This window comes from Pavona decussata, unplaced genomic scaffold, assembly GCF_977016875.1.
Source record: "Pavona decussata unplaced genomic scaffold, jaPavDecu1.1 SCAFFOLD_468, whole genome shotgun sequence".
Taxonomy (NCBI): Eukaryota; Metazoa; Cnidaria; class Anthozoa; order Scleractinia; family Agariciidae; genus Pavona; species Pavona decussata.
Window position 1 is genome coordinate 535501 of NW_028145806.1, and position 27401 is coordinate 562901.

Sequence of the window (27401 nt, forward strand, 5' to 3'; positions counted from 1 at the left end):
TACCAAAATCTTAAAAGATTTTAATATAAGATTCTTACCAAGATCTTGCAAGGTCTTATAAGTTTCTTACCAAGATCTTGAAATTGTCACGATCTTACCAAAAAGGGCCAAGATTTGATTTTGTTTACCAAGCAAGCTGCAAAATAGGGAAAAAAAACCCTGGAGTGTATATGTTTTTTATTTTCTTTGGATTGCCCTGACATTTCTGGCAATGACCTACAATGGTTCATTCAAATAACCTAGAATCATGTGTTCCTGAGAGTTTGATCACAGCTTGCTTAAAATGCAAAACCTACACATACCTGGATATGCTTCTAGCACTTCAATTCAAAGGCTGAGGCATTGTCAAACCATAGCAAACAAGAAAAATAAATAATTATAAGTGTGATAACCTTTTATTGATAAATCTTAGCTATTCATGTGAAATAAATTTATCACAACAATCTTCAAAGTTAACATGGAAACTTTCATCTACAATGCCATTATGGCTTTTTTTACAAGGCATAAGATTGTATTCAAGTTCTTGTGATGCATGCTCACAAGATCAACAGCACTATTCTAATAATATTGTAATTCACAAAAGAGTGACAGAAACAAACCTTTACCAACAAATGTTCCCTAGACTAGGACAAAGTTTTACATGTAACTTTTTCTTTCATTTGCATCAATTAATGAAGCACTTATAATAATCTATTTGACTTAATTAACCTGGCAGCTTTAAAGCCTTTCTAAACAATCCTGAGACTTATTATTTGCCAGTATTATTTTCCCAAGAAAGAGCAACCTAACAGAGTGTACATATGGATAAGAGCTTGGTTTCCACTGGTACAATAATGTTCTTTAGTGTTAATGTAAAATAAACAGATATATAAAAATAAAAAAATAACATTAAAAAACGTAACAAAAAAAGCCAATAAGTCCTTCCAGTTGCATGTTAAAAGCAAGAAAACATGAAAGCTTGAAATTATCCTGTATGGCCCCTGTGGAGAAAAAAAGAAAAATAATTAAAACTAAAAATAAAAACCAAGATATCATTTTTTTACGCTATTTCCCTTGCTAAAAAAAGCTACATGTACATATGTACCAATATTAGAACAATAATAATTTATTAACTAAGGTTTAGTGTATGCCCCCATTGGTCAAGTCACCATCTACTATTTGTCTCTGAGCAAATGCTGACAGCAGCTTACTATTGGCATCAAAATGTTGAAACACTGTTTGTTACAAGTGTCTCCCTACCTCCTCCTCCTCCTAAGTAAAGTCCAATGAAAGCAATGACGATGTGCACACTAATTTGCTCAAACAACATTGACCCAAAGGAAAGGGGAGTAGCGTTTCAACAGCTATTGAGAGTTGTTGTAGACTTTCCACTAAGGCCAGTGGGCCAGTAATTTATACTGTTTGGGAGCAGAGTCTTTCAACTTTTCAGTGAAAATCAAAAGAATGGCACCAACATACAAGAGATACTCAGTGAAGCAACTAAAAACAATTGTTTTTCAAATGTTGGAGATGGAATGCGCATGTAGCTGGATTAAGCCACAACCCACTGAAGAGCAGGATTACATCATCATTGTGTGAACTGAAAATTAAGATCACTGTCTCTTAAACAGCTTTAAAGTGACAAACGAATGCCACTTTTCAGTTTATGTTTTGAAAGTTTCTCTGAGCCAATTAAAAATTCCAGAGTGTAGGCTGAACCATTTACAATGTGTGAATTATTACCATTCTTAATGCAGCTTTGACATGTTCATTAAAGCCTATTATAAGAAAAAATGATTGCATTGATCAAAAACAATAAAGGATTGTTACTTAGTGTTCCCTTTATATTGCTTGCTGTTTTCAACTATGAAATCAAGAACTGATCAAATACTGCCATTATGCAAGTTGCATTTACAAACTTTTATTTAGTATTATTGTTGCCGAGTAGAAGTAGCAGAAGTCATGATTCACAACAAAATTAAATCAGTCAAAATAGACTCCAAGTATCATAATTACAAGTGACTTTATTGAGCAGGATTTGGTGACTTGACTCTGAAGCTGCAGTTTTGAGTCTGACAACCTTGACAACAAAATGGAGACAGGATCGAGATGAAAATCTACCGTCAAACAGAAAATTGTGCACTTTTAATCAGTTCTTCTGAGTGATCACAGTGACCACTAAGCTGCCTTTAACTTTTTAGACAATGTTACAGTGAGCTTCTCACCAGTAACAATTTTGTTAGTTGCTGCCTTCAGTTGTACACTCCATGCACGAAGATCGTAAATTAATCTTCACGCCAAATCAAGATCTATGACTCAAGTCTTCAGCTTATACCAACTCTGTCATGATATTAACCTGGCTACAAATGACTGCGTAAAAACGTTTGCAAAGGCTTCATATAAAAACTAAATAGGGAATGACCACCTCAATAATCTTCAAGAAGCAGATATGCATGCACGTTGTCTATAATTCGCTTGCACGATCACACATTTTCATGCACTCTTTCACAAAATAATTGGTGTCGAAACTTACCTCTTTCTTAAAAGTGGTTGTCCACAGTTTGCTACTTGAAACCATCATTTTTCTAGCGTAGCAGAGGCAAAATCCAGAGGAAATGTGTGCTGTATAGATTTGAATCCCTGAAACGGTCTTTCTCCGAGCCTGCAATGACATAACTGCTGACCAAAATGGTGCCCAGTCTTCGCAGTCTGAATGAAATCCAAGATGGCTGCCGGTATTGCTGCGATTCCACGTTTTTCCACGTTTTCTTGCTCATTTTAAAAGCTAACATCATCCATGGAGGTCGAAGGGATTATGATTCAAAGCATTTTTGTTCTTTTTGGCATTAAATGGAGTTGAGATTCATCACAGAAGGTTTGTAAGTAATAGTGTTTTCACAAGTGAGTTTCAGTGTAGGACCGTGCATTTAGTTTTTTTTTTTTATGCAAATACAATCTGTAAACTGCACACTGTAAGTCTTAACAGTCATATTTTTTAAGCATTTGTTTAGAAACACACATGTCTACATTGCGTTTATCAACTTAGAACACTGAAGGAAACAGTATTAAGATGTACAAGATGTCACAACAAACAACTAGTAAATTTTATTGTTAATAACAATACAAGTAAAGAGATAATCACAGTCAGTGTAAGAGTATTGCGGGCATGTTTATTTATTCTTAGATCCTGTCAAGATTCTTGTATGATATTATGAGATCTTAATAAAGAATTGAACCAAAGAAGAAGTTTTTGTTTTTGTTTTTCAAGATCTTCATAAGAACTGTTTTTTTAAAACTGTCATTCTTAATTTATGCTAAGATCTTACCAAGATAATAATTGTAAAGTGGTAAGACCTTAATCAGAATGGTTGTAAGATCACGGTACAAATTTTGATTAAGATCTTATTAAAAAAAAAAACATTAACAAATTTGTCTTTTTAATTTTCTTTTTCTAAAGTAATTATTTTCCTATGGATGCCTTGCATCTTTGTCATGTTAGTCCTGTGTTTAAGCACTACCAACATGATTAAATTAGCATGTGTTCCATGGGAAGGGTAACTGTAATAATTGATGAAATCAGGGCTGTCATTAACGGCCCTATCCCATAACACCTATTAGGCCTGAATATCCTTGAAAGAACCTTGATGTTACAGTTGATCTGATGGTAGAAGGATCATTTTAGTCAGAAATTGACAAGATTGTTACAGGTAAGAAGCTTAATGCCACATGCTAACAACTTAATGACAGCCCTGATCATTAGATTCAATATACATGTACCATGTGTTGGTAACAGGTTAATCTTTCCAGACTGTGTGGAACTCAAGGTTAACTTTGAAACTCTTCACAGGTAACCTTTTGGTTAACATCTGAAATCTTAATTTGGTAGCTTTCATGTCAGTGCCAAGTGTGCTGAATGCAATTAAAAAAAAACAATGAGGCAATTTCATTGGTTAGGATGGGCTTAATTAAGAGTGATTGCGCAATTTTCATTTATGACAGACCACCAGTGAAACAGTCGTGTGACTCTGAAATGCACTATGAGATTCTGATGTAGGATTTTTATCATACCAGCTCAATTATGAAATTGAATATGACTTCTTTTATTGCTTTTCACTACATTTTTGTCTTCTTCATTAAGTTCACTTAGTTCTGTAGTTAATCTTCAGGTTATTGATATAATTTGATCAATCAGCTGACTGAAAGCTTGACTTGTAAAGTGCAATCATCTTAATGTATACCATCTTATTGACTTTTGTTTTCGGTTTTTGCAAGTTTTGTCTTTTGCACGGCAACATGGTGTTCAATAAATTATTGAGCTCTTCACAATGTGTTACTAATTTTCTTGGCTGAGACTTGCTACCGTTTCAAATCCTTACAGGGATCTATTTAAGATCTTTAAGCGACATCCAATGTAAAAATTATCGAGGATCCTGGTGGATCATGGGAAAGATCTTTGAAAGATGTTTTAAAGATTCTTCAAAGATCCTCATTAAATCCTTGAGGATCCTGATAAATTATGGAAGATCCATGTTAAATCTTCGAGGATTCTAGCAAAGATCTTTCTAAGATTCTTCAAAGATCCTCATTAAATCCTTGAGGATCCTGGCAAAGACCTTTGCAAGATCTTCACAAGGATCTTTTAAAGATCCTCATTAAATCCTCAAGGATCCTGGCAAAGATCTTTTCAAGATCTTTACAAGGATCTTTCTAAGATTCTTAAAAGATCCTCATTAAATCCTCAAGGATCCTGGCAAAGATCCTTGCAAGATCTTTACAAGGATCATTTTAAGGTTCTTCAAAGATCGTCATTAAATCCTCGAGGATCCTGGCAAAGATCTTTGCAAGATCTTTACAAGGATCTTTTAAGGATTCTTTAAAGATCTTCATTTAATCCTTGAGGATCTTCAAGGATCCTTGCAAAGATCTTTGCAGGAATCGTTACAAGGATCTTTGTAAGATCCTTGCAAGATCGTTATTGATTCCCTAAGGATCTTTGTTCAAGATCTTGCAGATACAGGATCTTTAAAGATCTTTGGAGGATCCTCAAAGATCCTGTAAGGATCCTTTGAGGATCTTTGTCTTTGAGGATCTTTAGCAGGTCTTTGAAGATCTTCAAAGATCCTTGAAGATCCTGTGAGGTTTTTCACCAGGGCTCAGGCACAATGATACATAACAATAAATTCTACAAAAGTGTTTGTTTTTGCAACGAGGGAGACGCTTTCATATGAATTTTACTTTACTGTGACCTGTTTAACTCTTGAAGAAAGCAGCAGTATTTTTTGTCGGCTACTTCAAGTATCAAACATGAACAGGCCTAGCCCATGAGAATTGAATAAACTGGAAATGATCACAGCGCGATTCTTATCAGAAACAGTTTTGTGCCGCAGTTGGAATGCCCTTGGCAGTTGGTACCAAAAGGGTAAATGATTTCATGTCTGTATGTTGTTTCTTTGAAGCTGGTAACTGTGATTCGAGCGTGTGTTGTAATGACGTTCTGCTATTGGAGTTTGTGTTGGCGGTTTGTACCGTAACCTGTGAACGTTCAATCTGCAGCTTCCAAGGCGCTATTTTTTCTACTGAAATTTCTTCATGAACGGAAATGTTTTGATTCCAGTTACTTGAATGAGTTAATAATTCAACTTGAAAGGGTTTGTAAGTTTGTACATTTCCCTTGACATAATCGCATATGTTTAAGTTTTTCATCACTTTGAAATTCCTTGAAGAAACGAAACCATTTGTTCTTTGAATACCGACGACGAATATCTAACCAGACAAAGAAATGTTTCTCTGTTATCTTCTGTCCAGCGGACAGCAGTTCAGTCCAGTCCAGTCCATCTAATCACCCACAGTTACAGTTTCATCCATGAGGATCAAGTTGCCGCCACATCCGGGGATCATGATTCTCGTCATCTCATCTATTATCACTAGTCTCACCAAGGCACAACATTTCCAAATCAGAAAGTGTCCCACTCTCTTTGAATTTTGTAGATTGGCAACGTGGCAAAGACAAGAGTCAGATCTTAGTTGTGGAAGCACCTTGGGACTCAGAAAATGCGTATGCTTGTGAAAATCATGTGCAAATGTAAGAGCGTAAGCACAACTGTACCACAGGAACACCAAAATAAATAACTGCACCGGAATTAACTATTTCAATTTATCTTCTTTCGTTTGATACTCAAAGAGCAAAGGACAGTAAACTGGGGAAAGCATTAAACTATGATGACCACAATTGTATGAGCAAATTATGTAAGGAAGTATTTTCTTAAAGCATAACTAAGTCTCATGGACATGAAGGCTGGTTTATGATAATCGTGGGCGCTTTCTATTTTTTAGAACTGGCCAGCAACATGGGTCCATCAGTTATTAAATGAATGGCTGTTTGTGTAAATTCTTCACGGTGGTACATTGTGAATTGACATGTACCATTTTGAGGGAATTCGAAGGAATGTTGTATTGTGTAGTGCACCGATTTGTTTGCAAACTGCAAACTGTACAACTGCTCGACCGTTCTAACAAATGGACAGCGACCTTAATAGTAACTTATCATTGATGTTTTATATTACAAAATCTTGGACTGGTTTTGTTTCATGCTCAAAGACTGAGCCAGGGGCAGATAATAAGGAAGTGCAAAGGCTGTATTTACTCGTATAAACACCAGGTTCGAATAAGGTCCTGATAGCTTACCAGGCCTTAAAGTTGTATATGCACAACCTTCTGAAGCAGAGAGATGATTAGATTTAAAGCTAAATTTTAAAATCTTTATTTATAACACTCTTTCACGAAAAATTACCGCCAGCCAATGAAACATGAATATGAATAAAATATGGGCTGGTAAGTCATCAGATTCCAGGTCTATCAGAGGTATTGGTGTTTATGTGAGGTCATTTGTTCCTTTGAATTCCTCTGTATCTGACTTTGGCGATCCCAACATTTTTTGTTGGTCAAATCGTTCTATTTGAGACCTTTTTTTTTCACAAAAATTAACCAGGCTTTGTTTTGATCTCATTGCAAGTGACATTAAACAAAAGGAACACTTAGAAACTATATCTCAAGGTCAAACGAAAAACCCTCTTATAATCATCGTAAGTGGGTAAATTGTTTACATTTCTTGTAAACTCAATGGCTTTGTTATCTTTTGTAGCTGATTATCACAACAATATTTCTTCCCTTTCATGCAGCGCTCATGTATTATCAGCATTCAATGCCTTTATTTGTACTGTTGGCTGGTTTTTCATTCTCTAATGAAATCCTTGTTTGTTTTTTTTACCAGTCAAAACAGTGGGTGCCAAACTGCAGTTTCCTTTAGCTCCAAGAAGTGATGGAGAATATAAGCAAGGCACCTACAAAGTTCTGAACAAGCTTAAAGCGTAAGTTTCCGTTGGCATCATTATTTATGCAATTCCTTATTGTTGTCGTAAAATCTTGAGGAAAGCTGCTCTCATGAAAATTCGTTGAATTTTGTCAGGTTTATGGGTACAGTTCTTGAAAATTGCTGGACGTACTTCTCCACTACGTTTTTGTTTTATAGAATTGACTTTTCCCAAAGTCAGACCTTCAGCACAAAATAAAAGGCCTACACCTTTCCTAAAGCTCTGTTTTCATTAGAGGCTACGGTATGAGCATTGTTCTGTTATTCGTTCTTTTGTTCTTTCAACCAATAATTTTAGACGTTGCAAACGGTGCAGGTTGCCCTGCACCAGATTTACATGTAGTAAAGGGACTTTACTCAATTGGATGAGATTCGAGGCCTAAGAATGTTGTTCGTCCGTACTTAGTGGTTAAATTTTCGTTTCTCAGCCAAACCCGTTTGAATTAACTATGACTGGTGTTTCTAATTTGGTTACACGACACTCAATTGAAAACCACGCTAAAGTGTTTTGTTGCTTTACATCCATTGCATCCATTACTAATGGGTGTGACTAGACAACTTTCCCTGACCTTTCAACAGAGCAGTATAAAATGACCCCCAAACCACAATCAATAATTCATTATTCGCAAGGTAACAAGAAGAACAGACTAAGAAAACTCAATAGCATCAAAACAACAACGAGGACAAAACCAGACAAACAAACAGCCTTTAATCGGAGTATGCGCTTTGACAGATTGAGAGTTACTGTAATTTTATGAATTAAAGGGAAAATTTTCCTCCGTTATTTTATGAATAAATACAAACTTATTACGTCCACATAAAAGTTAACAGTTTTTTTTGTCACGTTATAGCTTGAAAGAACAGCAGTCACTTGCAAATGAAAAGAACATTTGTTTTGATATCTCAGGGACATTCTACTGGTGTGAACCGACAAGCTTTGAAGATCAGTTGTTGGTATGTTATGGTGAATCAAAGGATACATTAATATCCTTTATTCCCCCAAAAATGGTCAAATCCATCCTCCATCCATCCATCCATCCATCCATCCATCCATCCATCCATCCATCCATCCTTCCATCCATCCAACCATCCATCCATCCATCCATCCATCCATCCATCCATCCATCCATCCATCCATCCATCCATCCATCCATCCATCCATCCATCCATCCATCCATCTATCCAACCATCCAACCATCCAACCATCCATCCATCCATCCATCCATCCATCCATCCATCTATCCACCATCATCATCGTCATTCGTGTTCACAGTCTTGGCGGGCGGTATTAACTGGTCTGTTCATTCTGTTGCATTTCCATTACGTCTCCGTGATCTCAGATCGACAGCACCTTTGCAGGATATTTAGTTTTTGCTGGCTCTTGGGAAAATCAACAAATGTTGTGAATTGGTCGATGGGATTATATAAATTTTTCATCACCAGTCAGGAAATTGAAACAGTTTTTGCAGTTAATTGTGATTTTTGCTTGTGGACAATTCAGTTTCATTTGGAAAAAAAACCATTAATCAAGTACGATTCTTCTGTTTTCCCGCAAAGATCCATCATGCATGTACCGTGGAAACTAACTTGTGGATCCTGATTACTGAATTAACCCTGAGCTTGTTCCCACGCTCTCACCTCTTTCTGGCCCCAGGAAGGGAGAAAGACTGGGGACAAGTTCGTGAGGTATTTTTCTAGATTGCTGCAATAACATTTTCTATCTCTTCTCTTTTCTGTAGACACGTGAGGAAGCCATGAAGATAACATTCTCGCAGCACATTCTTGTTTGCATTTTCAATGAAAAGGATTCACCTTTGCTGGGATTGAGACCATTGGTAAGTTGTGCTCTATAGTCTTAATAAAATAAATAAATAAATAAATAAATGAATAAATCCAAAACGATGTTGTGTCCCGCCCTAAGAGGTTATCACGCGTGACAAAAGTGAGTAAAATCGCGTATTACTCAGGCATATTAAGGCATGGCCAAAAGCCTAATTTGCATAAAATAAGAAAACGCTCTTAACATTTCATAGATTGAACAAAGAAATATCGCACTTGGCAGTTAGATAAAAGTTGATGACCTTAACTGATTCTTGCGTTAAAGTGTAGAACATTTTGGTCACGTGACCATTAAATGATGATTAACGTCTAAAATCTTTAAAGTAAAACGGGGTATATAAAACAAACTATAATCAAACATTTTCGGGTGTCATATTATTACACTACTCAAGTTCATTATTAATTAGCCTTGTATGGTGGTACCTTTCATTCCTATTAGAAGTTATTAAGCCATTTCTAATGTCACGTGACCTATTTCCCTTAATTGCAGGACTGTTATTTAATGTGGACACGCAAACAAGGCTAATTCATCTCAAGCCCTTGGCATGTAAACGTGTGACACCAAAAGAGATTTAATTCTATTTCATTTCATATACCCCATTTGGCTTAGAAGATCTTTAACAATCAATGATCATTTACAGATCACGTGATCAAAATGCTCGTCACTTTGAAGCAAAAATCAGTTAAGGTCTTCAAGTTTTATATAACTGCTAAGTTTGACATTATTTTGTGTAATGTACGAAATGTTATGATTGTTTTCTGTTTTTTATGCAAATTAGGCTTTTGGCCATGCCTTAATATGCCTGAGTAGAATTTAAGTTATTATTGAACATTACTTCATCTGGCTGGGTAAGCATTTCACGCTGCAAAATTCCTCTTAAAAACATTGAGTTTAAGCGCAATTTGGAAGGTTCTTGACTTTTGACACTCCATCATGTCTTTACCATATGCGGCCACCACATTAATGAGTATGGACATGTCACAATTTTGCTGCTGCTTTCTCTCTGCCTATTTTCTTGTAGAATTTTCCCACAGTGGGAAATTTGAGAATTTGTGAAATTTATGTTATGCTTTCCTTTAAGAAAAGACACACTGTTCACTGATTTTGCGAAAGGGATAACATTTGTGGTTTTATGTCGTAGCATGTCTGTTTTGTTCGTCAGCTTCCCCCTTTTCATTCTCAGGACAAATTTTTATGCATGTGTTATAACGTTTTAGGTCACTGGGAGTGAGGTTTTCTCTGATACTAAACATTTCTTTACAGGTCATACCATTAAGAGCCAGCAATCTGCTACAAACAGAACTAAAAAAGATTGTGTTTCTTGGAAATAAGGATTACATTGAAAGAGAGGTATAATGTACCCTTTTATCCTTGGTTTCTTTTGAAACTCGCGAGTTTTGCCTAATTTGCGTGTTAGTGAGCCAGTATTATAGGGCGAGGTCCGTAAAAAGAAAAAAAAAAAACAAAAAAACAAAAACAAAAACAAAAAGCGGACGAGACCAAAATTTTCCCCAGACGGACCGAACAAGCTAGTTCAATAAGGTTTTTATAGAGGCTTTCCCGCTTGTTGCTTTCTATTTCGCGTGAATCTTTTTATGTTCAAGAAGTGCGAGAAAAAGCAAGCAAGTGCAAGAAGGACTTTTCACTGCTCAGCTGACATGACGGTTTGGATAGCTCCTACCTCATAAGTTTAATTTAAAACATTTTTGCTTTGTTTTTGTCAAAATTGAAACACTTTGTTCCTTTCGACCGTACGTTGTGTTGCAAGTGTTCCATCTCAGCGGTCCGTAATCCGTATAGGAAAATTCAGACCTCTTATGGAAGCAATCAGAATGCTCCTTTTCAGTTCATTCCAGTTCAGCGATCTAATAAATGAATACTATGGTTTCCTTTAGCCATTTCGTGTTAGGAAGTAGGGAGAATCTGAACATTTTTTTCTAACAACCTTCACTATTCCCTGTGTACTGATATTTGCGCAAATGAACAGAATTAAAGCAAAGCGGTGAATGTTTACCGTTAGTCTTGTTTAGGCGCCACTGGGACGTTTAAGTTAAGATGAAAGTGTATAATTTGATGGGGATTTGTCTCAAAGCTCATATGTTAAAAAATAATTCATAAATTTAGTCACTTGCTCACATAAATTATGATCACTGTTTTCGTTTCGGTTCAAGATGAACAAAATGTAATGATGTCAAAGATTTCAATTTTGGCATTTTCTCAAGATTTATTTCCACATGATAAACAAAACCAGTTAACAATATCGGCAAAGCTGATGGCGTTGTGTATAAAATTTAATTTAATTAACCATTTACATTAAAAAATATAATAGAAAAAGGTGTATTGCTTCAGTGTGACAGACATACTCGGAAAAACAATCCGAGTTCTCCCAACAAGTATCGAACCTATCACCTTCCAATTACGAGTTCGAATACTCCACCACTGAGCTATTGAAGACTATTAAAAGAAAAGTCTAAATCAAAATTGAGAGACTAAAATCTTTTTGACAAATCATCATTGATTAGTAATTAGGCTTGAATCAGAGTTCGTGCTAACCCAAGATTACCTCAATCGGCCTTTGAACAACTGGGCCCTTGTTCTTAATATGGAATACCACCAAGAAGAACAATATTTCCGTCTGTTCCAAGGAATTCCATTGTGAAAAAGCAGCCAAAAGAATGCTCTCGATGTTTATTTAGCGCCTGTGTCTAAAACGTTCATATTGTTTTGTTTCAGTGGCATCAACTGTGTAACTTTGAAGACGTGTATGTGCTACCTGTAAGTTGTTTTTTATGCGTTAAATTCTGTTGAGTTCATATTTCATGTTTTTCTTTTACTATAGAGTGCTCTGGCACGGATTTAGACATGCAACATATGCAGTAACTGTACTGATTTTGAGATACCGTAAACTGCCGCTTACAACCCCCTGGGCTTATACAACTTTGTAAGGGGTTCTAGATGGGCTTATAAACGGAGGGGCTTATATCTGAGGAGGCTTATAACTGGAATAAAAAAACTAAACGGTTTCGAAACGAGCTATAGCAGTGATGATCGAAATACGTTTTTTGGGTTTTTAAGTAAGCTTTTTAAAAACGTCATAATGAATCGAATTTATTTCAATATTTCGAACAAAATTAAAAAATGTTGTACAGTAATACTACAGTAGAACATTGAAATTAATGATATTTTATTGTTATACCGTAGTTATATAAAGAGTAAATAATAAAAAGGGAGTAACAAACTTACTGTTCTGCAAGATACTTTTTTTCCAATTTTGTTTTTGAAGTAGTACAGAGTTCTGTGAAAGTGTTTTAATCAAGAGACTATGAGGTCTCTTGGTTTTAATATCACTCTAAATAAGGAGAGATGGGGGGGGGGGGGATTGTAAGCGGCAGTTTACGGTCTATCAAGTGTGAAGTTGTTAGGTATTACGTTATTGATGCCTGTCACTACTCACTGCTAAATCTTTTATTTGTCTTACATGTCACAGGGCTCTCCGTTCTGCCGAGCAGATCTCCGAGCTGTAAATGCCAATCTAGCGGACATGGTCGTTTTCCTTTCGCCTTCAACCGCCAGCAAAGCTGACGACCCGAAGCTTGCCGACAAGGAATCGATTTTGGCGTCATTAAACTTGAAAGCCATGTCGTTTGATGATGCAGTTGGAATGTTGAGTGAAAGTACACGCAATGCTTTTACTACCGGGCTTGACTTTAGTGAAGGACCAGTGGTTGAGAGAAGGGGATCGGCATATGGATGCAATATTCCTATCATCACGGAAGTGGGTGAGTTGCACCATCCTGCACTCACTTCAGCAATAGGCCACTTTGAAGCTATGCTGTCACTGATGCACTGTTTACTTCATTAAGGCGTGTAATTAAAAACGAAGAAGAAGATACTTTTATTTAAAACAGGGTAATTCTTTCAGTAATTATAAAAACAAAATTACTGTTACCAACGGAAGCCCTAATTACAATGTTAAAAATTCAAGAAATTCTAAAAAGATCACACACATCAAAATGATAGAAATACAAAACTATTAAAAATCTACAAAACTACAAATTTTGATTAAAAACCATGCCGCCATGATAGAAAAATACCTTTTTTGTTAACTCTAATTTAACTCTCGATAGTCTAATGTGGTTGCTCTTTCTAGTAGTCCTTTCGATGCAATCCTTATTGAGATTAAAATAATTAATAAAAAATTGTGGACAAATGTTTTTCAGTACCTTCTTAACTAAGGCTAGAACATGTTTCTCTCGTCTATCACATAAATTTAAAGAATATCAGTAATGGCCATAGTACAAGCCTGAAAAGAAAAACGTTGGTCTAGCTTACCCCAAAAATATTCCTCGTAGCTGTAAACCCTTCGGCCGTTTTGAGAAACAGTCCCCATGATCTCCATCTCTCAAACTAAGCGCCACGGGGAAAAATAGGGGGCTACGAACAGTCTTAGTTATTTCTATTGCATTTGTGTTCAGCCTTTGACCAGAATGTGCAGTACTTGGATATTGACGATGTTGATGACGAAGACCAAGAGCTTTACCTGACTCAGCCATTTGCTTGTGGAACCGCCTTCACAGTGCCCATGCTGGACTCGCTTATGAGTGCGGTGAGTTCGCATTGATAAGTGAAGTTTAAACAGCATTTGCAGCTATATTGAATTGTGTAGTGCTATTTATGGGATTTGATTGGCTTAGCGGCCATGGTATATGAGCCATAATACCATGCCCGAGATATAGAGACCCTTATATCGTCTTCGGGTTGTTCTTGCAAAGCGAAATCAGCAAGATCTTGCAATATCTCTTGATTGTGTTTAATAAAACAATTATTGCACTCATGCTTGTTGGATATGAGATGATTATAACCAACTCGGCGCTACGCGCCTCGTTGGCTATCAATCATATCATATCCAACGCGCGCTCGTTAAATAATTGTAAATTATATTATTGATAAGTGAGATCTTCTGAGCTGATTTTCTTATTACTATTCCTTAAATACTGGTTTTCTATATCCAGCCATTACAGTTATACCTGATTTTATATTCCTGGCATTTTTCTTCTGTTCCCTGGAAAACTTCTGAAATCCCATTTTAGCTTAACTGCTAGAAGAATGGTTGTTAAATTTTGGATGGATTTCTGTTTTTCCATCATAGACATACTTCAACCCAGACATTTTGACCTTGGTTCGGAATCTGGTAACCGGTGGGGTCAACCAGTTTTTGGAAGAACACATTGCCGAAGGTGATGGACTGAAGGGAGGACTGGATGCTGAACAAACCGCAGACACCAGGAGTCGATGCAAAATTGTGCAAATATCGTTGTTTGATGGACCACTAGCACAGTATGGGGTAAGCTTTGAAAGGGAACCTCTACTCCGACAACAAATTGACGTCAAATTGTTGGAAATAGTGTCAAAATTCTAAATGTTAGTTTGAAAAGTAGAAATAACGTTCAAGTGTGCTAAAACTTCGATATCATTATCGTCTATTTTCCCTTTTAAATTGAGGACAGGAGACAACAGACAATTACGCTTAATAACATTTGTGCAAGCTTCCTCCCTTCTCTTGGAAAGGGCAGTGATGCCAGATTGAATTAGGGCATCGTCATAGTGACAGTTCGACAGAAAGATGCGTAGGGCCCTTTTTTGTACAGATTCTATAGCGTCGTCTAAGTACTTTGGCAGGGCTGCCCAAACAGGGCAGGCATATTCTAGTACAGATCGTACAATGCTACAGTACAATTGCACTAGCTGCATGATATTGAGGCCACTCTTCTCAAGCGCGCGCAGTGCGCACAAACCCTTGTTGGCCTTTTTGACTACATGCTCTATGTGTACGTTCCATGAAAGATCTTCAGAGATATAGACACCTAAAAGCTTATAGGTTACAACCCTTTCAATGACAGAACCCCCAACGGTAAGGGGGCTAGGGGGGAATGGGCTATACTGCATAAAAGGATTCCCTACTGCACGTACACAAATTGAAATTTATACAATAACGAATTGAAAAATTGTCAAATACTTGTGAAACGCCGCATCAGACTAGCCACGAACATTTCACAAGTATTTGAAAATTTTTTAATTCTTTCTATTCTTTCTTTATTTTTATTTATTATTTTTGTTGTTGTTGTATTTTCCACTGGTGAACCACAATTTATTATTTGTGTCTACTTTGTTCCGCCTTTTTCATTGTTTTGACGCAAATTTCATTTCGTTTTCCAGGATGGAGGCAAGTTTGGCGATATGTTTTTGCACGCTTTGCGGACCTCATCCATGATTTGCCTGGGTCTGTATCGGTTCCGAGACAGTCACAAAATACAAGTTGGTATCCCGTCATCCAACCGATACGTGATCTGCTCACCGCCGTATCACTTTGAGCTCCAACAAACAGATTTGGTGTTCGTATTGGCGCATTCGGATCCACAGCTGGAGAAATTCAAATCGTAATCACTACAGTTAAATGCGCTTCGTATCACATAATTGTTCTAGACGCAGTTGTTCAAAGCCCGATTAAGCAAATCCTGGGTTAACGTGACTGACTTTGATTCGAGCTTTAAAACTAATCAATAAGCAATTTTCCAAAATATTTTCCTCTTCAGTTTTGATTTAGACTTTTCTTTACCTTCAGCTTAAAAGCAGCCCTTAAAAACATTTTTGACGAGCGAGATACTTTTAATCGGGGATTAGCGTTAATCGGCTTTCGAACAACCGGGCCCCCAGAGTATTTCGAGAAATAAATTATTGACGTTTCCACAGCAACGTGGTAGAGTTTCCACTTGTTTCTCCGCAGAATCTGGTTGAATATCACATGTAATTTCGGAATTTGACAAATGTTCCTCCGAATTCTCTTTCCAAACCACTTTAATGTACACTCGATTAAAAAAACGTTGTCAAGGTAGAATGTATAAATTATGAAGGATAGGAACCAACAGCTTTTTGGGAAGAGTTTCACCTATAAGCTTATTTACATTCCTCCTCTTAACATTTGCACCTTTCTATTAAAAACACGAAATAGGTGCATGCTGGGTAGATCATCCCATAATTTCATCAGGTTTGTCGTTCAGACTTTTTACGGGACAAGGTACGTTTCAATCGAGTGTGTACAGTTTTACTTGTCACATCGCACATAATTTCTTAAAACTGCGAAGGACATTCATAATATAATCGTTTCGAAATTAAGCCAATCCTTAATTGAACTTTTTATGGGGATTTTTAGCGATAAGATAATTTGTTAAATTTGATCATTTCCGTCGTAGAGTTTGGACTTTTTGACACAGTTGAAGCTTCAATAACGTAAAAATTAAGATAGAAAAGAAAAGGAGAAAAGTTTTTTTCTGGCATGTTGGCGTTGGAATTGTTTTATTGGAGAACCTATGTAACAGGATGGCAGTATGATTGTACCTTGCCTCTTGTTATTTTCTTCCCTGTTTCTTGCAAAACAGGAAGACTTCAGATAGATAAGTTGTACAGTATTCTGTTGTAGAAGTTCACAATGAACATATGAAACCTACAATGCACTCTACGTTTTATACTATGCTTTTGAAGGCCGGACTGTTGATTGAGAGAAGCCTTGCACGGTTTTATTTATATTGTCATTTATTTTGCAATATTTATTTGTATATATTTGTTTTATAACAAAGCATCCGAAAACGGAACATGTGTAAATTTCTAAAAATAAAAAGATCAATTTCTGCCATTAAATGGCTCAGTCTTCGAAAAGTTGTGTGCGTAGATTATACTGGCGTCCTGGACGTTACAGGTTTTTTGAAAAAAGAAATTTGTTTTAGTTATCTTGCTCCTTGTGGAAATGTTTCCAGGCATTGTAAACAATGTGCAGGCAGTAATAAAACATTTTCCTTAGGGTGTGGTTTACTGTAAAAACTGTAGTGAAAGTTAAAATTTCTTACTGCCCATTTTTGAGTTTCATTCAAGTTAATCCTTACACTTACATGTACCGATTAGAATCAGAAGGTTAGTACAATTTACACGTTACAGTTTGTCGGCTGAAATATTACCAGTAAACTCACCAAGAGATGAACTAACCATTAGCAATGCCATACCTCCTTACAGGCAGGGCTTCAGAATAAGCCAATTGTGTGCATTTGTTATATAAGAACAAGGAAGAGAAATAGGTATATCGATAGAATTACGAAATCATTTTTAAGAGTTTTACATTTTTATTTAATATAAATGCAACATAGACTGTATACTTTCACGAGTTTGTACTCTGCTATTGTGTTTTTAATAAATTATATTTGGTTTAGAAGTAATTATGGCTGTTGCTATGCTTTTTATGTTTTATGCTTGACTTCAGGTGCATTTTCGTACAAGAGACTTTTTAGATACAGTCGACTCCCGCTAACTCGAACCAAAATCGATTTCCCCTGGATTTCCGTCATACATTTACTGTAATTTTACCCCCGGTGACACGAATCCTCACCAACTCGAACCCCTCGTTATCTCGAAGCAATTTTCAGGTCATTTTCATATAATTTTGCCCTCGAAAACTCGAACCATGTTTGTCTTTGAAACCAGCAAAGTTTGCAGTACCTAGTCTTCTAGTTGCTCGTTTTGTTTCAATTTACTTTACGTTTTGATTTATAACTTAGAAATACAGTATTGTTCCATTTTCAAAATTGACACTTCGAGACACTGTATGAATAGAAATACTCGGTAAATACCGTTTTCCCCCTTATTTCTGGCCAAGTGTGACATACACAGTCCACAAAGAAAGCATTATTTTAATCAAACTATAACAACTTTGAACACAAGTATGTTCTTACTTGTTTTCTGGGTTTTTGTTTTGGCATTTTCTGTCACAGCATGTTACGTTTCAGGTACAGTAATTCTTACATCGTAAAATATCTATCTAATTTCAGGTACCGTGAATTGTAATAATGCAGCCACTTAAACCTGGCGGCAGCTGATTGAAAGGAATTTGTTGTACGATTCCGCTAACCCTTTTTATTATACAAACACGAGTGTTTTGCTAGAAACTATTACAATGGAACCTGGATTTAACGAACCTCTCAGTATAACGGTCCTCGGAAAAACGGAACGATATTATTAAGCCTGGCCAAAGTTACGGTAAAATGTATGGAGCAGAACCTCGATATAACGAAATCCTCGTTATTACGAGTACAATCTAGAAGCCCAAACATAAAACGCACCCCAATGTAACGAATACATATCAACACGAGACAAAAGATGAATGCGAAACAACCAAAACAATCCACTAAGCAACTAAGTCCCACTGAAGCTAACGACGCAGTGATAGCGCTACGAAATTTAATTATGACATTTGACATGTCAGGTGCAAAAGAAAGAATTTCTGTGTTCCCTCTCTTCAATGGAGGATGCATTCTTACGTATGCAAAAAAATAATCCTCATTAAAAGAATTTTATTGATTAAGCTGTATTGATTATTTATTGATTAAGTTGTCTAAGTTTTGTTGCCCTGTTCATTACCATCTTCATTATAACATTTGACAAGTCCCTGTCTTCAATAACGGACGTATTTTTGCGAATGACAAAAAAGAGGCAATCTTCATTAGAACAATTTGGAACTTGGAATAGACTACTACGTAACTTTTGTAAAAAAAGAAAAAAGGTTTGGATTGATGCTAATCAGTGGATCCACAAGATTAATGAGTAGGACTTGGTCGGGTGAGTAGATGTGTAAGCGTTATATCCAAAGTCATATTCAGTTTCACTTCGGCCGCGATTAATAAAAGAAGTAACGTCAGCTTCTGTTATTCCAATCCCGTGATCGGCACGAGTACACTCTCTTCCTCCTCCACCAATCATCATCACTGCTCCATCACCATCAACCCAGTCACACCAGAAGCCGATCTTGTTGTTACTTTGCATGCTTCCACTGCACCCAGCCTGTTGAAACCCGTCGGTTGAATTGTACCGGCCGCCATATTGAACTGTGCAACTGCCCAGGCACCGACTACTGGACCAAGCCTGGCCATGTCTGAAGCCACCATAACGTGTTAGTTTTGATCGGAACGTTTTCCCACCTAAACAGTTGCCTGTTGTCTGTAACAATGGCGTGTGACTGGGGTCATCACTGCGCGTGATCTTTAACTCTTTGCCGCTGAGCAACCAAAATGCTGGAGAAATCATATCAGCGTTGGTTGAAGGATCAATTGTCGTTCCTATGGCAACTTTCTGGTTATACCACCACATTCCATCGTCTCGCATCCAGTTTTTGCTGTCATCGTTGAAGAATCTCGCGATAAGAGTCCATGCCTTGCCGTCAGAAGTCATGTCACAATAAGCCTGGTTAAAAGGGATGAAAATAGTTTCGAATTACTTAATTCCTTACTTTGTCAACGGCTTGTTGCTGAGAGCATTTTCGTTTAAATCGAATACTCGTTCACTGGAGCACTCTTAGAATTTTATATAACAAAGGGATCTGCGTGAAAACCTTTCATTTGTAGAAGCAAAGAAATGTTTCCTTATTATTGCCAAAGGTATGGTCCATGGAAAATCAGAGGCCCCAATGTAGATTGTAGGAACCTTTTGAGTTTGGAGTTTAATTACATGGAAAATCTTAAAAAAGAAGCACAAATATGATTCTCTTTTCAAAAAAGGTAAACCTTAGTGGTCCACAAGGGTTAAGGTTAATCTGGTTTTTATATAGCACAAAGTAACTGGGATTATTATTCAACACATTGTGACACTGCCCAAATATGGTCGTTGCGAGCTCAATATATGTCGTCCGCGCTCAACAGATATCCTGCGTTATACTCCATCAAATATTTTCGCTCGCGCGCGATTGGTCTAAACGCCTGACGTGACCGACTATACCCCAGCTAAAACTGGGGAATATTCGATGATGTACGTAGTTTTCGTACGTCCGGGAGAAAAATGTCAGAGCGCTTTCAAAAAGTAACGACCTTGCAAGAACACCAAACTATAAGTAGCGCTGTTTTATACTGAACACAACAAAGACAACCAAGTTTGCTGTTAAGAATTGTAATGGTTAGTTCAAAATCTTTTACTGCTTACCTTTCTATTTATGAACTGGCAAATTAAGCTTACAGTTCAGCTAAAACGTTAAAGTATAGTTTTCGCTACACTTTTGGCTTGTTCCGTATTCTAGGGCTCAGAAATTACAAACAGTAGATGTATTTCCTTAATTTGGTTATCACAACCGTTAAACAGAGATCTCGACTCGTCTTGAAGAGATGGAGAAAACCACAAGAGAAAATTTGAGCTCGCACTGAAGTGCCTCCAGAAATTTTAGCTTTATGGCAGACAAAAAGATAGACGGGGTACAAAGTAATTATTCTCAGAAACATCAGATCTAGAGCCGCTTGAAAAACCGTTTAGTTTCATAAAAATCCAGAGTTCTTGCAAGCAACAAGGCACTAGATGCGTTTATCAAAACACTGAAGAAAGATCGTAAAATTGCTTGTGTAGTATAAAACAAAGAAACACTCACCCGAGAAATCGTTGAAAAGCTTTTCCAGTCTTTCAACTCGGCCCAGCTGACACAACAAATCCTTCGCAGCTTCAAAATACTGTTTGGTTTTAGCTTTTCAGGCTAAAAAATTGTAGAAAATTTTGCGGGAGCGATTGGCGCACAAGACGAGTACTCAATTTTTTAACTTGATGCAAAACGCTCTCGATTTCAATCAAACTTGAACAAAGCTGGCACTTTCCTTCATGCCGGTTCGCGCGCGGGAAAATGTTACAAGTTTCTTTTTTTTTTTTTTTTTTGACAAATAAAGATCGCCTTCAGCTTTTCGCTATAAACCTGTGCTTTGTTATCAATGTGTTGAATAATAAAGCAATTATCCTGCTCAATATTAATCTTGCAGAATATCGCCTGATTTTAGCCAACTCGGCCTACGGCCTCGTCGGCTAAGTATCAGGTGATATTCCGCGCGATTTCGCAGGATAATTGTTAAATATTGACATTCACATTTACAAAAGATTGTCAAGTTTGTGACATCTTATGATATCACACCGACTGATAAAAACTAATAGGTCAGAAAAAGTTTTTAAAAAATAAAAATAAATAAATAAATAATAATAATAATAATAATAATAATAATAATAATAATAATAATAATAATAATAATAATAATAATAATAATAATAATAATAATAAGCATGCGGAGAGTTGGGGACACCAGTCACTGACAAAGGAAGCGACGAAGTACGCGGAGGAGTGTGGCCTGCAACTAAAGCTCCAATACCCTGATCCAGCCTGCGTCACAGAAGAAGGAGAGGTTATACCAGGAGAGAGGCTTAAAAGCCACCTGAGGAAAGAGCGAGAATTAAGACTGAAAGGGGACGTAGGGGCCCAGAAATGGCAAGGGAAGTTGGTAACAACAAGAGAAGATGACGAGGAGCTTAGCACTGAGCGATGCTATTGGTGGCTAATTAAACAGAGTGGCGAACATGCCCAACACATACGGCGGCGGGTATGTTCGAATTATACGAACAGCTATTACCCACTCGTTTGTACGCCATACACAAGACACGTGTGAGTCCAAGCAGCGACCCAACGTGTAGGTTATGCGGCACAGCGCCAGAGACCATGGATCCATCTTATCCGCTTGCCATGCGCTTGCACAAACAAAGTACATGGCAAGACATGACGCAGTCGTAAAGGTCCTATTCTTCCAGATCCTATTTGATCCGGGCCTGATAGACACTGTGCCTCCTTGGTATTCACCCATCAAACCGCAGCCTATCTACGAAACAGCGGAGACCCAGGCGTACTGGGATGTTCCGGTCTATGGGGAATTTCAAGAACTGAGAGCGAATAGAGTAGACGCCAGGATCGTCAACAACCAACACAAGCAAGTCACAGCGGTGGAAATGAGCTGCCCCTCGGGGTCAGCAACCGTGACAAGAAGACGTCAAAGAAGAGAATTTCCATTTCCACTTAGCTTTTCTATAGCTCCTGATGGAGCTAAGTTTTGTCTGACCAAAATTTTGGGTAGTGTTACTAACTGTTCGATCAGCCTTGCATCTATAAGGTTGTTATAAAACTGACCGTATACAAATTGACATTTTCGGGTGTCGCCTACCTTGAAATGGAAATCTTTAGTTGGGATTTAATTTGCGTTATATTTAAGTCTATGTGTCAAGGGATCTAGTTGATTGACATCTCACTTTAAAATCTGTATTACGGCAATTCTGGAGCCAATTTTTAGTCAACTAACATCTGCTTCCTTTGTTTGCCTCTCGTGGAGGAAATCTAGTTCACTCTGTCGATCTCAATGTACTGAGCGCTGGAGTTATCATCTCAGGTATAAAACCTTTTGGGGTTTTGAGTATTCGGGAAAATTAATTATTTTCCCTTGTTCTACCACCTTTTGAGGGTTGGCTTGTACCCAGTCTAGCTATCGCAGCTTATACAACGTACTGAATGCTACGCGCGCTTTGATTGGTCGTTGCCCATGATCTATTAGAGTACAGACACACGGATGACGTCAAGGGAAAATTGTTTTCTTCGTTTTGTCCGACATGGCGCGCGGTTTTGAAAATGTTTGCGAGATTATTTCGAATTGAGCAAGTGAGGACCTCGAGAAAAGTTTAGCAGGAGCTGTTTACAAACAAGAAATAGACGAAACCAAGGCAAAAGTGCTCTTGTCAATTTGAAAATGCTTAAACTGGAACAAAGCTTCAAAACAGCTGTTAGCGCTACGAAAAGGCTCAAAGTTTTGAAAATATTTACTCCATTATTCTGCTTTGAGCAAGTGAAGGCCTCGGGAAAAAGCTTAGGAGAAGCTGTTTACAAGTACGATAAAGAAGAAAAGAAGAAGCCAACACGGAATGTGGCGTTGGTGACTTTGAAAATTCCTCAACTGGCACAAATCTCAAGCACTACGAGGCAAGTTTGCGGTGTTTCCTTTCTGTTCATTGTATAAAACAAATAGATTCCAAGTTGTCGTGCGTCTGTTCAGTAATAGATCACAGAAGACGTCAAAATGTGGTAAGAACATCAGTGACACACTCGCCTGCGGCTCATGTGCCACTTTTTTGTTCTTACCACATTTTGGCGTCATCTGTGATCTATTACTGAAAAGACGTACGGCAACTTGGAATCTATTTGTTAAGTGGTCACCACATGGGACTTTTGAGAGTGAGGACTCCTGGTGAGAATTGTATATAGTACTAGCTTACCCAGAACTTGTGGTAATTAGGCTTAAGTTCATATTGTCCACTTGTTCCTTGAGGAAACCTTGACAAAACCTCATTGCAGGAATCTAAGAATAAAAGAAACCAATCGAATAAAATTGGAAAAATAATTCCTAAGTGTTCAATATCACTTGTCGAAGCCTAAAAAAAAAGGAATGAGGTGCAAAGGAACACTTTAATTAAAATTAATTTGTTTTGGAACATACGAGGGGATTAGGAGTAAAGTGAAATTTGTCAATTAACAACAACAACAAAAAATGGAAAATTGTGGCCTATTTTTCTTAAAAATGAGGTAAAATTCATCCTTTACCAAAAATAATTTGTATGCCTTTAAACATTCTCCTGCTCCCAAAACATACTTTGATGATATTTATTTGCTTACCCGGGATAATGCACAGTTTTGTGTGCTGCTCAACTTTTCTTCTGAGCCACTCATTCGTTTTCGGACATCAAAATATAATTATGGGTAAATTCATCTCTTAAAGCGTCTAAAAACGTTTCAAGTATGAAAATTAGCAAAGCGGCTCAAAAGAGGAACAAACAACTGACCAAGTTGATGTACCTGTCACAGTCACTGTAGTTATTGTTTGAGCTACTCCGTAGCTGTTTGTGGCACGACAAGTGTAACTCCCATGACCGTCCTCTTTAGCTTTATCGATTGTAACACATCCATTCTGCTGTAAAAACAACCGTAAATAGGTCGACCACCCCGCACGTGACCACTCTATCTTGGGAGAAGGAGATCCTGCAGCTACACAGCAAAGGTTAAGAATAGCCCCTCGACTTACACTTAGTTTTGAACTGGGTTTGGAGGTAAACAGTGGCGGTTCTATAGAGAAAAGAACACAGAATTACTGTATGACCCAGAATAAACACAAAGGATCATCATATTCTAAAAACAATGAGGACCCGGGGGGAAAAAGTTTCCCAATGAAATGATAATCCTTTACTTTGGTTTCATACGAGTAACTTTCAATTTAAAGGGCTCAGCTTTTAATTCTGTTGTGAAAAAAGGTTTTGGTCAGGAGAAACTTAAAGAAGGATTCTTCATATAGCAAAATACCATTTTTTCGTTCCCAGCAAATGCTGCGGCTTTGTGGAATTTGACAGCTTCTGTAGTAAGGTTGAAAAATGATTTATGTATGCTATAGAGTGTGTGAACGACGGCCATGTTGGATGACCGAAACAATGCAATGATTTTCCTTTGGGGAATATATTCTATTTTTATGCAAACATCTTCTATTGTTTTAGTCCCCCAACATGGCCGCCGTTCACACACTCTATACGAAATAACAGTTCAGAATAAATCTGTTTAAAAATTTTTCTGCACATTGCCAGGTCTATTGTAATCCTTGTGTGTTTTGTGTTTATGTGTTCTTATGGTCACGTTCCGTGCATGTTCCTATTATATTTTCTTCCATGTAAAGAATGTATGTTTCTTTTATGTAAAATCATAAATCCAACTACTCTTCCTTTTCTAGACACAAGGAAAAAGATTTTGTTAAGTCTACATCATCTATAAGAAATTTTGCAAGGGAAAATCGAATAGCGAAAACCTTTGGCGTTTCAAGATAAAATGATTCGTGATCTTCTTTTCAAGTTTAAATTCAAATTTAAGTTAAAAAGAGGGAGAAGCCTAGACTACGCATACACTCTTCTTACCTTTCAAGTGTAAACTGCTAACAGTCTTTAAAATTCCATAACTGGTGTTAGCCATGCACATGTAAGATCCAACATGTGATCTTGTTACATTGCTAATCTGAAGGACACCACCTTGTGCAAACGTATCATTGAAGGAGGTACCTCTAACACCAAGCTTACTCCAGGTTATCTTAAATGACGTTGCACCATACACCCAACAGTAAAACGTTGTTTGTTTGTTAATGAAGACACCCAGGGACTCTGGATATACAACGAGATTTGGAAGAGTAACACATTCTCCTTTTGGACCCTGAATGCCAATGGAGCCTTTTCTACCTCTTTGTCCTTTTAAGCCAATTAACCCTTTGATTCCTGGTTCGCCCATCGGTCCAACATTTCCTTTCTGCCCTGGAGGGCCAATGGGACCTTTTTTCCCTCTTTTGCCTTTGATTCCCGGGGGACCCTGTGGACCTGTTTGACAGACCCTATCTGTGTTATTGCAGGCATGAGTTAATTTCTTGTCAATTTCCTGGCGGATTTGCTGTAAGGTTAATTGGCCTGTTAACGGGGCGGTGTTTCTTCTTTGTCGGTAGGGAACGTCTGATATTTTTTCCAAGGTCGTTTGAGGGGAATCTGTAAGTGCAAGAAAACTGCTAAAGCTGCCATTTATTGAACTAAGGTAATGATATCAGGGAAATAAATAAGCTTCTTATAATTAATGCTGATCTTAACCACTTCCTTTAAAGGAGCCGTTCGTATAAATGTGACCCGGAAAAAGAAGAAGTGCCTGCAAACGAAAGCGAGGCATCAGCGGCTTAACAAGACTAAGGCGAGATCTCATACGAAGGGAAAGGTAAAGCAGAAAATATGACTGAATAAAAATTCTGGAATGATTTAACGCCCCAAACTTGAACGTGTTTGAGATATTTAACTTTCTTTCCCTTCATTTGAATGGTAATAAATTCTCACCGGGAGCCGCCACTTCCAAACGCCCCAGGTTGAGATAAGTTATGGAAAGAGACGAGCCCGGAGGCGGAAAGGAGCGAGAGCTCAGGCATGAAAGTGAGCCATCGCTGCGAAGAGGCGGGTGGGGCGACAACCTGATATCTCAGTTGTGTCCGTTTTAACGAAGAGAGGAATAAACAGGATAAAACAGGCCTATTTATACTAAACTTATAAATATTATGCACAACTGGTTCTCCTGAGGATCCACTGATGCGCGGGATTTGAATACACAGGTCTCATAGGAATAGGAGGTGTTTGTGCCTGGCGGTCCTCAGTGACAATAGTGTTTTAAATCTAAATATTTAGTTTAAAAAGAAGAAGTGACATTCAAGTGTGCAAAAAATAAGATATGATTATCGCCTATTTTCGTTTTTATATTTCCCGGGCGCCGCCATTTTGGATTTTATGACGTCATACGGTTGCCGCTATTGTCAGTTATTAATCAGAAGTTCTTTTGAGTGAGCAACCGTTTTACGCCTTGAAATCTAAGGTGGGGGCGCCCGGGAAATTTAAATAGGAAAATAGGCGATATCAAATTCTGTTTTGTCCAACACAGAAATATTACACAAGCAAATAAACACAAGAATATAGTATATGAACCAAATTTAGCTAGGTTTCTTTTTTATTGTAGATAGAGGAGATCGAATGTAGCTTGAACTGCAAGAAATGGTCCAAATAGGCCCGAGTTGCTTTGAACCTCATTATGAAAGTGAAGCTAAGTGCAAAACTTTTCATATGAAAAAATTAGTTTTGTTTGCATATGAATGAAAACTAATTTTCGTAATAATATTAATAATAATAATAATAATAATAATAATAATTATAATAATTATAACAATAACAATCTTCTTTTCAGTGGGGCCCTGTAGATTGAGAAATGATTTAAAAATTACAATTATTTAAAAGTAGAAAATACAAAGACAGCAAAAAGAAATAGAAATTAGAAACAAGAATTAAAAACTAGCCAAAAACACGCTCTTTGATACGTTGCTTTGCACTTAGCTTCGCTTTCATAATGAGGTTCGAAGCAACTCGGAAATGGCCTATTGTAAAGTTCTGGCCCCAGTTGTTCGAAGAGCGGATAACTTTATCCACTGGATAAGTTACTATCCAGTGGAGCGAATATACTCCACCTAGCACTTTAGGCAAGTTTTCCACACAATCCCATATTTAAATTTGATATATGTTTTTACCCTATCCACAAATTATATGGCTATTAGGAAAATCTTGCACACATTTTATCTGCCGGATAGCGACCAATCCAGTGGATAAAGTTATCCGCTCCGCTTTGAACAACTGGGCCCGGTCTGGTTTACATATGCTCTAGAGGCCATATTTGGCAAACACATACCTGGTAAGCCAAATTCGTTCTTTGATTATTCCTAACCTCTTACTAACCGAGCG

General features: G+C 37.4%; 3 protein-coding genes and 1 pseudogene across 4 annotated transcripts in view; 2 read left to right on the forward strand and 2 right to left on the reverse strand.

Annotated features, from left to right (window-relative positions):
* Positions 1-27401, reverse strand: part of LOC146450314 (uncharacterized) — a 108752-nt gene that overhangs the window by 78009 nt on the left and 3342 nt on the right. Inside the window, exons 2-5 of one of the 2 annotated variants that reach the window (XM_085100454.1) lie at positions 25014-25625; positions 23914-24180; positions 23337-23419; positions 17906-19469 (exon numbers count right to left, since the gene is read on the reverse strand). In XM_085100454.1, coding sequence (XP_084956580.1) covers positions 18810-19469; positions 23337-23419; positions 23914-24180; positions 25014-25625 — 1622 coding nt within the window. In that variant the 3' untranslated portion in view covers positions 17906-18809. Of the gene's footprint in view, positions 1-17905; positions 19470-23336; positions 23420-23913; positions 24181-25013; positions 25626-27401 lie in introns of those variants that run through there. The other variant, XM_085100453.1, reaches the window with a different exon arrangement.
* Positions 1-27401, reverse strand: part of LOC146450320 (uncharacterized) — a 141118-nt gene that overhangs the window by 39832 nt on the left and 73885 nt on the right. The gene's annotated exons all lie outside the window — the stretch shown is intronic.
* LOC146450322 (calcium-activated potassium channel slowpoke-like) lies at positions 7002-17452 on the forward strand. The gene is made up of 9 exons (XM_085100461.1): positions 7002-7346; positions 8200-8302; positions 9088-9183; positions 10452-10538; positions 11922-11963; positions 12676-12967; positions 13664-13794; positions 14338-14532; positions 15405-17452. The coding sequence occupies exons 3-9, from the start codon at positions 9103-9105 to the stop codon at positions 15627-15629; spliced, it is 1053 nt and encodes a 350-aa protein (XP_084956587.1). The 5' UTR covers positions 7002-7346; positions 8200-8302; positions 9088-9102; the 3' UTR covers positions 15630-17452.
* On the forward strand, positions 19763-22096 carry LOC146450323 (uncharacterized; annotated as a pseudogene).